This window comes from Gobius niger (assembly GCF_951799975.1).
Source record: "Gobius niger genome assembly, chromosome: 20".
Taxonomy (NCBI): domain Eukaryota; kingdom Metazoa; phylum Chordata; class Actinopteri; order Gobiiformes; family Gobiidae; genus Gobius; species Gobius niger.
This window is the reverse complement of record NC_136871.1, coordinates 3,978,398-3,992,104: the sequence shown is the minus strand read 5'-3', so window position 1 is coordinate 3,992,104 and position 13,707 is coordinate 3,978,398. Positions and strand designations below refer to the sequence as shown.

Here is a 13,707-nt window from a genome sequence, read left to right as displayed (position 1 = left end):
TGTATACCTGTAAATAGGGCTGAAGCAACTAATCGATTAATCGACAACTAATCGATTACTAAAAAAGTTGTCAACTATTTCAGTAATCGATTAATCGTTTTCTAGCAAACACAGACTAAAATAGAGCAAAAAAAGACAAGACAATTATGTATTTTGGATGAAAACCTACTTTGTTTTTAAAGTTAGGGTCTGTAGTGTTTTGTACATTATAAATTTCATTAATATCTGTCTTTGGGCCCGATCTTGTGCATCAAAACGGAGACGATAGCGTGACATTTTGCGCTCAGTCGGGGCGCACTTTGTGATCTTGCCACTCCAGACTTGGCGCATTTAAGTGGGTTGAGACACACACATTTTCCTCCAACCAGCTCGACTCCGCGTCCAGGAGAGTGGTTGTGTGGGAGTGGGGGGTGAACATGTGCTTTTGTTTTGCTTCGCGTTCACGCCAAGCGCGAGCCGATCCGCGCCACAGCGGACGCTGTAGCTCTTTTTCTCTCGAGACGTGAACATGGTTTAGCTCACGATGGGGTAAATAAAGTTTTTAGTTTGACCTGTGAGAGCCTAAGGCTTAAGAAAGAACGCAAGCCAGCGCAATGTAAACGAGGAAGTGAATGTCAGCCGTGTTTCCATCAGTGCAGTCGCCTCCTCTTGTGACGCCCCCTCACAGGTGGCGGAGGCGAATGGCACAGATAGCTCCGCCACTCGGAAAATAATTCGCCAAGAGCCTGCGCCGCCCCGTGCGCCGCCACAAGATCTGGCCCTTTGTCTCTTCCAATCAGAAAGCAGAATTAGAACAAAGAGCCTCCTACAAACGTCTACTTTTAGTTTACTCCATCAACATGTCCTCAAGCAGCGCCATTTTAGCTTATGTGATAAAAAAAATGAATACAATTTCCATGCACCTTTCACAGCCAAGCGATTAATCGATTGTTAGTTGCAGCCCTAGTTTGTACACATTTACAGGTAGGGCTGCAACTAACGATTATTTTGGTAATCGATTAATCTACCGATTATTTTTACGATTAATCACATGAAGCTAAAGTGGCATCTCTTGAGGACATGTTGATGGAGTAAACTTAAAACTGTGTTGTAAAGTGTTTTTGCAGTGCCAGTTCTGAAATGTTCAATGTACAAAACTCTACAGACCCGAGCTTGAAAAACAAAGTAGGTTTCCATCAAAAATAAAAAATGTTCATGTAATTTTTGCTCTTTTTAAGTCTGTGTTTACTAGAAAACGATGAATCGATTACTAAAATAGTTGAAAACTATTTCAATAATCGATTAGTTGTTTCAGCCCTAGTACAAACTGAATTTATTTGTTAATTTTGTTCTTTATTAGTGGTACTACTGTTAATTGTTTGTAAGATTGTATTATTGAACTTCTGTGACGATGTAATTTCCCCCATGGATGAATAAAGTTTGTCTGTGTGGCTTCAGTCCGGACGAAGACTTTGTGATTAAACCATGTGTGACCATGTGATTAAACTGAGTGTTTAATGAGCCTGTAGTCCTTAGTCATGTTTGATGATTTTAGACCATTTATGTTGCTCAAATAATAACAAAGGGGGGGGGCCCTGCAATCCAAGGCGCCCTCAGGTTGGGAACCACTGATCTAGGTCATATTTAAAGACTCTAGAACTGAGACAGACTGAGAGTAAACTGTGTTATGTTAAAGCTGAACTAATATTTTCATAAATGGTAAATGAACTCAACTTGTCTACCTTCATCAGGCCCAAAGTGCTTGACAGTGAGGAACGACTCCCCCATTCACACTCTCATTCACACACCAATGTGCGCAGACACTGGAGGCAAGGCAGGTGGAGTGTCTTGCCCAAGGACACAAAGACAGTGTGCAATTATAAGACTGAGTTGTATAAGACAGAGTGAAGGTGCGTCAGAATTTGAACCACAGGCAAAAGATAAGATTTGATCTAGACAGGAAAAGTGACAGAAACAGTCATTTCTATCATGAACGAGGCGAAGACGCAACATGATCATCTTTCTTCTTCTTGCTTTTTCAGCGGCTACAGGTAAAAATATGTTGTTTTTTATACCATATCATAACTTAACTGTGTTCAAAGTTAACATTTTCAGGGTCTGTGATGTCATTTAAATGGAAGTGGGTATTTCCAGTTATCAACTGTGTGAAATATAACTCATGGACGTCAAAATGGAAGCTGTGTTTTTGTAAATGTAACGCAGAATAAAATGTACCAACAATGACACTTAAACGGGCAAAAGACTGATGATATTATGGATCAAAGTCTGGGACAAAGGGCTCTGTCGTAGAAAATAACTTCCTCTGAGTTACAAAGAAAACCGAGGGGACTGACGTTGAATTGATTGAGCAACTCTCACATGTTTTATGTTGCACCGTATGGGCAGCAATGCAGTACTTTGCTTCATTAATTAGGTAAAAGAATACTACTGGTCACATATTACAACTTTACTAATATAAGTAAAGAGTTCTCAGTATAATACAACTCAAGTAAAGTACAGATGTATAGCTAAACCTGCACAGATTTGACACATTTAGTGGTAACTTCACACGTCACAAACTAGAACAAAATAGTAAATTACCTGTAAAATGTGTGTATTTTCTATTCACAGTGCGGGCAGAGACAGGGGTTGGATGTGAAGGAGGATGGGTCAACTTCACCTGTGAAAGCCCGGACAACAAGAGCCTCCCAATGAACAGAACCAGGATCATCAATAACAAAGTTGTGGTGAGAAATCTACAGCAAGAAGACAATGGAACCCTCTGTCCGACTCCAGAGAGAGTAGAGTTTAGAATCGGTAAGAGAAATCACTTCCATGTCAATAATAATGTAGGTTTGTAATATTCAACTTTTCCTTCCAGTGAAATGCAGAAAACCTCAGATAAACCGCACTGTCTACAACAAAGCCCAGGCTAAAATTATCTGCGGTCGCCCCGACTCCAGTTACAAATATGGACAGTTGTATTTCTGCAAAGAAACTGGTGATTTTGATTGTAAAGACGTCTCGTTATTGAACACAATAAAGAAAGAAAAGTACTCGATATCACAGCGAACAAGTGGTCCACATGTGAAAATGACCGAAGTCACTCCAGAAGACCAGGGCATTTACTGGTGTGCAGAGCATAAGGGTCTCTATGACCAATCGTACAGAAAATTCAACATCACTGTTGTCTCCGGTAAGTGCCAAACAAAACGTCTCATATGATGTTGTTACAAAGAGAAGTGCTGACACTTAGTGACACAAAACACTCCAATAGAAATGATGCTGCCATCATTTGGAACTCACTACAGTGTTTCCCAAACAGAGGTGCAGGGACCCCTGGAGGTTCGCAAATGCTCAGCAACTGAAATAAGTTGAAACTGAACACTCATTGAATGTTATTTTCAAGGGAATGCAGTTTCATATTTTGCAATAAAATGTATGGATTTGAGTCTTTTAGCCTTGATCTAAGCAGAATCTGAGCTTTAGTTGATCTTTTTTTTTATATATAATTGACACAATCTCAAAGTATTAATCTCTTGAAGTATAAAAGAAACAACCAAGTTGTACGTGACACAAAAAAAGGAGCCACTGCACAACTGTTAGTTTTAAGTCGGCCAAAGCGTGAAGTCACATGACCGTAGACAATATACTACAGCTGTTTTTTTTTGTAGTTGAAATGACTGAAGAGGTCACAGCTGAGATTTAAACTAAGTCAGAAACAATGTTTTTGTGTTCACGTACGTGACACAAGCTGATCATAAATGGCCATGTTGACCATGTGACTTCATGCATATCTCGAAGCAGCATTTGTAGTTTCAGCAGTAATTTGTGTTTACTTTGTAACACAATTATTATAAGTCAAAACAAATACAAAAAAGTTGGTATAAAGAGGAAATAAATACTGTGCCTCTCGAAAGTACTAATACACCTTGAACCTTTGCACATTTTGTCATATTTACAATCATAAACAAAGATTTTATTTTGAATTTTTTTACTGAATGTTCACACACAAGTAACAGACGACTGTGAAGTGAAAGCAAAATGATACATGATTCTGTTATTTTCCAAAAACTCGGGCGTGCACAAGCATGAATGAATACTTTGTGGAACCCCTTTTGCTGCAATAACACAGATTTTCTGTAGGATTTAGTTCAGGACTTTGACTGGGCCATTCTAACACATTAATATGTTTTTATTGAACCATTCCATTGTAGATTTATCTTTGTGTTTAGGGTCATTGTCTTGCTGAAGGTGAATCTTCGCCCCAGCCTCAGTTCTCTTGCTGACTCCAGCAGGTTTTCCTCCAAAATGTCTCTGTATTTGGCTCCATCCCTCTCCTCAATCTTCCCAGTCCCCGCTGAGGAAAAGCAGCCCCACATCATGATGCTCCCCCCGTATATTTGACACTGGGGATGGTGCACTCAGGACGATGAGCAGTGTTAGGTTTGTCCATACATAACGTTTTGCATTTGGGCCAAAAAGTTACATTTTTGTCTCATCTGACCAAAGCTCCTTCTTCCACATGGAGCTGTGTCCTCCATATGACTTCTAGCAAACTTCAAAAGGGATTTTTTTATGGCCTCCTTTCAATAATGGCTTTCTTCTTCCACTCGTTCATGAAGGCCAGATTTGTGTAGATACGACTTATAGTTGTCCCATGTACAGATTCCCCCAGCTCAGCGGCAGGACTTCACAGCTCCTCCAGAGTTATCTTGGGGCACTTGGTTACATTTCTGATCAGTGCTCTCCTTGTTCAGTTTGTTAGTTTACGTGAACAGCCATGTCTTGGTAAGTCTGCAGTGGTGCTTTACTCTTTCCATTTCTGAATGATGGATTGAACAGTTGCTCCGTGAGATGTTCAAATCTTGGGAAATCTTTGTATAACTTAAGGCTGCTTTAAACCTCTCCACAGCTTTATCCCTGACCTCTCTGGTGCTCCTTGACCTTCATGATGTTGTTCAGTGACCAATGCACTCCGACCACAGCTCTGAGGGCCTGAAAGAACAGCTGTAATTATACTGAGATTAGATTACACAGGTGGCCTCTATTTAATGGTTAGGCCAAGGTGTGAACATTCTGGAGCCATTAGGAATGTTATAAAGGCAATTTAATGCACTCAGAAAAATGCTGTTTGAATACTTATGCACGCCCCACTTTTTTGCTTTCACTTCACAGTTGTCTGTTACTTGTGTGTGAACGTTCAGTAAAAAGTGCAAAACAAAATCTTTATGTTTAGGGTTGTAAACATGACAAAATGTGCAAAAGTTCCAGGTGTATGAATACTTTCGAGAAGCACTCTATGTATAAATACAATGTTGCATTTCATTCTTTCTAGACTATGCTGATCATCAGGAGTATGGACGTATTGGAGAAAACCTTGTACTTTCATGTGAATATCCAATGGGAGGCCAAGAGAATAAATTCTTCTGTAAAGGGGAAGATCCACACACCTGTGAACATTTGGTGACCAGTTTGATGCCAGATCGATACCCTGAGAAGTTTACTCCGTTTGAAGACTCGGAAGGCAGGATCAATGTTACAATATTCAACATAAAAGCAGAGGATGAAGGAACTTACTGGTTTGGAGATGGGAATGACACAGAACATACAAACGAGCCCAAGATCTTCTGTCGACTGAAGCTGACTGTAGGTGAGTGGTTTTACTTCTATCAGTTACCTTCACATAATGTCACGCCCCGCTGACTGAACGAAGCCAAACTGGAGACAAGATCAAATTGTTAACCAATAATTGCCAGGGATGGGAGTGGGGCACTGATTTGTTTACCTTTAAATCCTTTTTGCTTTTGGACGGCTGGATCATATATTTATTCGCCAACATAAGGGAAACAAATCAACATTTTGTTATTGGCTACAACCCTCTGAAAGAATTGTCTCAAACTTGAACTTTTTTTCTAAACGTTTCTACAGATTTCTCACATCTGGAGCCGACCGACCCACCAGGTAAGAACTTCATACAGACATGCAAGGACAAAATAAAGTCATTTTTTCCTTGTAACCATGGACATTTTTTCATGCTGTTGTGGTTACAAGGCAAAATGACTTCATTTCGTTCCTGCTGCTCCCAGTGTAAGCACATTTGTACGTCTTATAAAGCAGAGGTAGGCAACGTCAGGCCCGAGGGCCAAATCCGGCCCTTCAGCACGGAACCTCTGGCCCTCAAGATGATTTTGACAAACATTATCACACAAATCAGAGAGTACTTTTAACATTATTAGAGTTAATGGGAGAAAAAAAGGTAGAAACACTGTCAATGACCCCCAATTAGGTCATATATTATGTACAACACTGGCATTTGATATCATCGTCCATCGTGATGGAAGAGAAACATCACGATGGAGAGCCACCATCGTGATGCCACGCCCCCTCCTGTCAGAAACACGCACTGGTCTTCTGTAGACCTTGTAAACCTACAAACTTTGCAGGGATTGCACTGTAAATTAAATCACGGATGTAACCAATATGCGCGCTAGTTTCAGTAGCCTGCCAGAAGCCATGATGTGTTAGCCGTAATTATTAAAGTAAAGATGCAGCGCTGCTCTATTTCTGACGCGCGGAGCTCTCTCTCTCTGCAGCTCGGAGTTTACCAGCACGTGGTTTTGCTTTGCTTTGCTGCGAACGGAAACTTAAACCGTTATAAAATGAGATGGCTCTCCTCACATCGGAGCTAGCTGAGCACGCGGATTATTCTTACGAAGGACCGAGAGAGGAAAGAGAGAGGAGAGAGAAAGAGGCGGTGCAGGAGTTACGAGGTTACGAGCTCACGGACCGGGGGGCGCGTGGAGCGGCTTCAAAAACGTAAACTACGACGCAAACGTGTACATATTGTCCCGTTCACCCACTGTTTCTTAAACATTACGTTAAACTGAGCAAATTGAAAATGATAAGCTCCGATTTACATTTGTATTAATGTGATAAGAGCCTTGGAGTTCACGCTCTGAGTAAGTCGTTCTCCTCTCAGACTTTACGCACGAGTTTTAACACTTTTCTGTTACAAAAGTCGTGTTCCGTGACTCTGTTCGGATCATGTTAAGTTTAGATCCATTTATCCTGCAATCTCACATTTTCCTAACATACATAGTAATATGCAGCATATATATAGGCTATGTAAATGTCTTTAAAAAAATGCTTATAATGAGAAATGGATCACGATGGTTCACTGTAAACATCGTCAACGGCCAATTAAGGGAACATCGCCCAACCCTAACCTCTAGTATTAGTTATTCTCTTAATTCAGATAATCTTGTGTCATTTCAAGTGAAAAACAATTGTCTGATTTGAAGTGGGTTTTATTCTTGTTCCATTGGTTTTAGCATTTGTGTCTTGGATTAGTTCAAACTGACTCAAATTCAACATAGAATGTTTATCTGAGCAATTTTAAGTCATTTATCTCATTTAAGATGGTCATTTTTCCAGTGTTGTGCTTTACTTTGGGCTAATGATCAGCGGCTTCGGCCCTCGATCTGTTTACAATAAAGAAAATCAGCCTCCGCCAACAAAACTTGCCTTCCCCTGTTATAAAGCATGAAGCATGAACGGGCCTTTAGGCTCTGAACTGAAGTGATCCAAACTGATCAGGACTTTTTGCAGAGGGTTCTTCTATTCTCTCCATCGCCATCCTGGGTGTTTGTGTGGCTGTGCTGGGGCTGCTGGTGCTCGTCCTCGTCCTCGTCCGTATTAAAAAAGGTGAGTATTCCAACTGTCGGTAGGATTTATATTCAGGCATCCTGTGTGAAATAAAAGCTTTCCTTTTTCAGTCAGTGTGCCTTGGACTTTGCCTATTTCCAAGTATTTTTCTTCAGGGCACGATTTTATAATTAATTAAAATGATTCATAGTAATTTTGTTTCAAATATGCAAACACAACACAAAGTGACAATATATGGTCTCAATATAAACACCGACACCATGTTTGGAATTACCCATATATGGTCATGACTCATGTTTAAAGGAGCCAGAGGGGGAAAACAAAGTGAGGTAAAAAAAAAAACGTTCTCACATTACTCCGTGACTTTACCAGATGCTAAATTATTCATAGATTTTTTAACTGAATAAAGATACAGAGACGTGGAGAGGAGAAAAGTGGATCAACAGCCCATGAATGCTAAAAAAAACAGACAATGGTCCCTTCCTACCCAGGACGTTAACGTTAGCTTCATGCTACATATGCTAACGTTAGCTATGACTGCCCTTCTTTCTATTCTACTGAACAATTTGCTGTGAAAAAACATCGAAGTGGAGCCGATTTTTGCTTGACTTCATTTTAGTGTGATAAACATGTTCGCAGTCGGCCAAAAAAATGGCAAAAATGTTTTAAAACATTTTAACTTCAGAGAGGTTTTCTTCCACCTTGGATAGATCACGCCCCACGATTTTATGACAAGTTGGTGCTTTTCTCACCTTTATAGCACTGGGTCACATGACTTGAGGGGGCTGGGACTCATGACTTGAGATTAAAAACGAACACTCAGGTTTAAAGGGCGAGACAAAACCCTAGTACAAGTTTTAAGTACAATATTTACAATTTACAAATACTTTAAATAGCAAAAATACAAATAGCAATCTTATTTTAGGAGCAAATGTTCTCAATCAGGCACTTAATCAGTTAACAGCAAATCGATCAAAGGTGCAATAAACTTAATACTTGGTCCAATAACCTCTAAAATCACCATACACAAGTATTTTAGCATTTACAATGACATTTCCTATGAATTTATCAGTAAACCTTTAGTATAGTTACAGACGGCATCTCTGGAATCGCCCATATATGGTCATTTTTGAAAACAGTTAAGGGGGAAAACAATTTTGAAAAAATGAAAATTGTCTCTAATTATTCAAAAACTACTTTAACAAACGCTGAATTATGAATATAGTTTCTACTAAATAATGATACAAAGACATGGAGAGGAGCAAAGTGGTTCAACAGCCCATAAATACATGAATAACGGAGAATGCTAACTTGATGCCACATGTTAGCATCGGGCTAATGCTAACGGTTAGCTAGCGCTTGCTACAACTGCCGTTTTTTCACTTCTACTGAACAATCTGCTGTGAGAAAATATCCATATGGGCCCGATTTAGACTTGACTATAAATAAGTTGATATTCCACCAGAAAATGGCTAAAAAGAGTGAAAAATTGTGTTTCTCTAAAGATTCTATTTTCCCCCTCGGCGAAGCCACGCCCCCTTCTATGACGAGATGCCGTCTGTATCTATTGTAAAGTATTAGATTTTTGGATACACTTTTTAACCAATATTTTAAAGCTGCCCTAAATGATATCATTTAAAAAAAAAAAAAAGTCAGTAGGTGGAGTAGTGAGCCCTGCTCTGCTCCACCACCACCCCCTCCCCTCACCTGACCCCCACTCTTCTCCACACCATAGACCAGGGGTGTCCAAACTTTTTTCATGGGGGGCCGCACACTGAAGCGCACACAGGGTGAAGGGCCATAGATCGGTGGTTAGTGCCGCAAAACCTTTGACTAGCAAAACCTTCATGCCAGCTCTGTCTCACAGTACAAGGTTAGTTGTTAGGTTTGAATTGTGTAGAATTATTACATTTCAACTAAAAAGGACTATCTCTGATGATGTGTCCCGATTCAGCAAGAAGGCAGAGGGCCACCAAAACTGGTCTGAGGGCCGCATTTGGCCCCCGGGCCGCACTTTGGACACCCCTGCCATAGACCTTTTATCAGCATAAATAAATATGTAGCAAAGTAAACATTTTGATTTAGAACATAATACTTGCATTTAGAACTAAATTTACAGTGCTGAACTTTTTCTTCCCCACAACCCTTGAACGCCTCAGCCTCGAGTGCTGCTTTGCTTTGTGATCAAAAGGAGAAAAAAGACCTGACCGCTCCTGTAGATATCGGATTAATAAACAAACGGACATTTCACGAGGATTTCAGCTGCGTCAGAGCAGGTCGGTCAGATGTTTATCAGTTCACCATCTTTTTTGTAAACTTCTGCCATAATGCTAAACTGATATGGCGTCTTCTGCTTCAAACATTTGCGATCTCTTATTCGTGTGTGTGATTACATGGATGCTTTATGAGTCGCTTTAACCGCTTACGTCTCTGCACCTAAACCTAGTATGAATAAATGCTTTTACGCTCCCGGACCAAGCTTTTAATGATAAACATATCTTGGTAATCTAGTATATATTTGTTTCCCGATTAGAACCTGCACTGGCACATTAAACCACTAAACTAAATCACTGTGCTCTTTCCAACCACTACTAACCAGAGCAGGAGCCGCATTTATTGATTGGCAAACACAACGCAGCATTTAGCACAACACAAAGCTCAAGCGCACCTTTACCCTTCGATCGCAGTGGTCACTACAACGCTCCAGAATCGATTGTTTTGTAGGTTTTCTGGAGCGTCCTACTGTAGATACCACTGTGACGGAAAGTAAAGGCGCCATCATGCCACTCACACTACAAAAAGTAAATATCAAGCATTGGCTTAAATGACTTGAATTGAGGAAATGTTTCTTGTTTTGAGCGGTTTTCGCTCATTTAGACACTTTACTCAGTTTACTTTGCTTGTTTGAGGACATTTCAGACCAGTTCTAGGGTAAATCTCGCTTGAAATAAGAAAGTAAAATTGCCAATGAGATAAGACCAATTTTCTTACCCCATTGGCAAAGAAAATGACCTGAAATAAGGACGAAATGTATCGAAACGAGTCAGAAACATCTCAGAACAAGTGAAATAATCTAGGACAAATGCCCAAGAACTTCTTACCTAGTCAAAACAACTAAAATTTGGATTATTATGCTCAAATTGAGATGTTTATACTGATCTAGTTAAATACTTTTTGCAGTGCATACAGCCCCCGGGTCACTACAAGGTCAAACACGCACAAACTTCATAGTAAAAGTTGCATAATGCACCTTTAAGGCCAAGCTGTTGTTTTGGACTGCGCACATGCTGTACTCACTACATGTCAAACCTTTTCAATGCATTTACTGTTTTCTTCTTGTGATTTTCTTCAGGCAAAAGAAGAAATGACGCAACACCACAGAATAATACACAGGATTTTTGTCATTTTTTACTGGATTTTTGTCTTTTTTTGTTGGATTTTTGACAATTTTTTGTTGGATTTTTGTCACTTTTTTGTTGGATTTTTGTCATTTTGTGTTTGATTTTTGTCACTTTTTTGTTGGATTTTTGTCAATTTTTTGTTGGATTTTTGTCATTTTTTCCTGGATTTTTGTCTTTTTTTTTTTACTGGATTTTTGACATTTTTTGTTGGATTTTTGTCATTTTTTGTTGGATTTTTTATCATTTTTGTCATTTTTTTTTAACTGGATTTTTGTCTTTTTTTGTTGGATTTTTGTCTTTTTTTTGCAGGATTTTTGTCATTTTAGTCAATTTACATCATCATTTTCTTCTCGTTTTTTGTCGCTATTTTGAAGCAGCTTTTAGATTTGGAAAGTGAAATAATCTCGAACAAATGCCCAACAACTTCTTAACTAGTCAAAACAACTAAAATGTGGATTATTAGGCTCAAATTGAGATGTTTATACTGATCTAGTTAAATACTTTTTGCAGTGCATACAGCCCCCGGGTCACTACAAGGTCAAACACGCACAAACTTCATAGTAAAAGTTGCATAATGCACCTTTAAGGCCAAGCTATTGTTTTGGACTGCGCACATGCTGTACTCACTACATGTCAAACCTTTTCAATGCATTTACTGTTTTCTTCTTGTGAATTTCTTCAGGCAAAAGAAGAAATGACGCGACACCACAGAATAACAGACAGGTTTGTACAGCTTGGTCCGTTTATGAATAATAACATTATAAAAGTTAAAGTCTGGTGATTTGGTCTAAAGGAGGAGTACATCTATGAGGAGGTGCAGTCGCCGACCACAAGGAGGGCAGTGACCACGGTCTACGCCACCGCAGATCCCTGTCAGGAGTCACTTCACGTCATGACCGGTGATTTTGGGAAAAGGGGAAACACCTCTGAGCCCAAACCCAGCTCCTCTCACTGTCAATACAGCACTGTGTTCAATAAGGGAGCAGACACATGCACCATCCAAGAGGCCCCGTCTGAGGAGCCCCAGTACTGCAACGTTAACACAAAGTACTAATGCAATGGGGAGTGTTTTATGTGGTATAGTAAAACACGTGTGCTATATATATTGGCAGGACTATGTGAAAAATACTGAGCTGTTTTTACATAATAAGGCTCCATTGAGACAGAATATTTTGGATAACAGGGTTTATACTGGCAGGAGCAAGTCAATAATGCTTATAAATGCTCAAATACTAGAGTGCCATTGTATTTAATTTCTTAAGATTTGCAAATGGGGGAAAGAGAATTGGACAAAACGGGCAACTTTTGAGCATAAAAATGTGGTAAATTTCAGCCAAAACTACATCATTTAGTTGTTTTTGGTGAACTGATACAGTGAAAATTGTTCAGCAATGTCATAATTTTCCAATAACTTTAGATTTGATGCCAGTTTGAATCTAATTTAGGCTTTTTTTTAAATTACGGCCTTCTTAATGCTTTTCAATACATTTTTAGGATGCTTTATGAGATCTGACGGTGGGTCTAACTCCGGTACATTATTACTGTCTTAGCGTTTGTTAATGTACATTGTCCCGCTTAAAACATGGGACCATATTTGGTATGTGTGATAAGGCACCGTTCATTGTAGCAATTTAGCATGAGTTTTTTGCATGTTGTACTGTCATGTGTACTGTGTTTTGTACTCATGTATACATGTTATGTTTTTAACCTCTTACCACCCGCCAAAACCAAATGCATTCTCTCCTCTTTGCCATTGGCGTCACTTTTTGTTTCCCTTATGTGTTTTTGTCACTTTTTTATGCCACTTTTGCCACTTTGTTACTTTTTTGTGATGCATTTTTGTCAAATTTTTTCCTGGATTTTTGTCATTTTTTGTTGGATTTTTGTCACTTTTTTGTTGGATTTTTTGTCACTTTTTTGTTGGATTTTTGTCACTTTTTTGTTGGATTTTTGTCACTTTTTTGTTGGATTTTTGTCATTTTTTGTTGGATTTTTGTCACTTTTTTGTTGGATTTTTGACATTTTTTGTTGGATTTTTGTCAATTTTTTACTGAATTTTTGTAATTTTTTGTTGAATTTTTGTAATTTTTTGTTGGATTTTTGTAATTTTTTGTTGAATTTTTGTAATTTTTTGTTGAATTTTTGTAATTTTTTGTTGGATTTTTGTAATTTCTTGTTGGCTTTTTGTAATTTTTGGTTGGATTTTTTGTCATTTTTTCCTGGATTTTTGTCTTTTTTTTTTACTGGATTTTTGTCATTTTTTCCTGGATTTTTGTCATTTTTGTCAATTTACATCCTCATTTTCTTCTCGTTTTTTGTCGCTATTTTGAAGCAGCTTTTACATTTTGAGAATTTGGAGAACAGGAGCAAACATGTTCAGGTGGGAGTTAAGAGGTCGACCCATGGGACTGTAGATGGAAATGAGCTCTGAGCTAAATCCAGCATATTTACAGCACTGGTCGTCTGTTCATTCATATGCAGTGTCTTATTCAAATAAATGAAATAAAATTAAAGTTAATAGTATAGTAGTAGCTTTATGCCATTTTTCTTTTGCGAGATCCTGCATTTGCTACATTAAACCTTAATAAAAGTATTTTCAATGTTGATTTTTATTTTTATATGACAAGAAAATGCAATGAGACATAGTTCAAAAGCAGAG

At 38.8% G+C, this 13,707-nt stretch overlaps 1 protein-coding gene and 1 long non-coding RNA gene across 2 annotated transcripts in view; both read left to right on the top strand.

The window, feature by feature from the left end:
- Nucleotides 1-12,102, top strand: part of LOC306979496 (uncharacterized protein) — a gene marked incomplete at both ends in the record, with an annotated part of 87,897 nt that extends 75,795 nt beyond the window's left edge. Inside the window, 2 exons of the mRNA XM_079578454.1 lie at nt 11,731-11,771; nt 11,842-12,102. Coding sequence (XP_079434580.1) covers nt 11,731-11,771; nt 11,842-12,102 — 302 coding nt within the window. The remainder of the gene's footprint in view (nt 1-11,730; nt 11,772-11,841) is intronic.
- LOC306979877 lies at nt 5,398-7,644 on the top strand. The gene is made up of 3 exons (XR_013793967.1): nt 5,398-5,632; nt 5,911-5,943; nt 7,591-7,644. It is a non-coding gene; the product is annotated as an uncharacterized lncRNA (long non-coding RNA).
- Nucleotides 12,103-13,707: the final 1,605 nt, after the last annotated feature.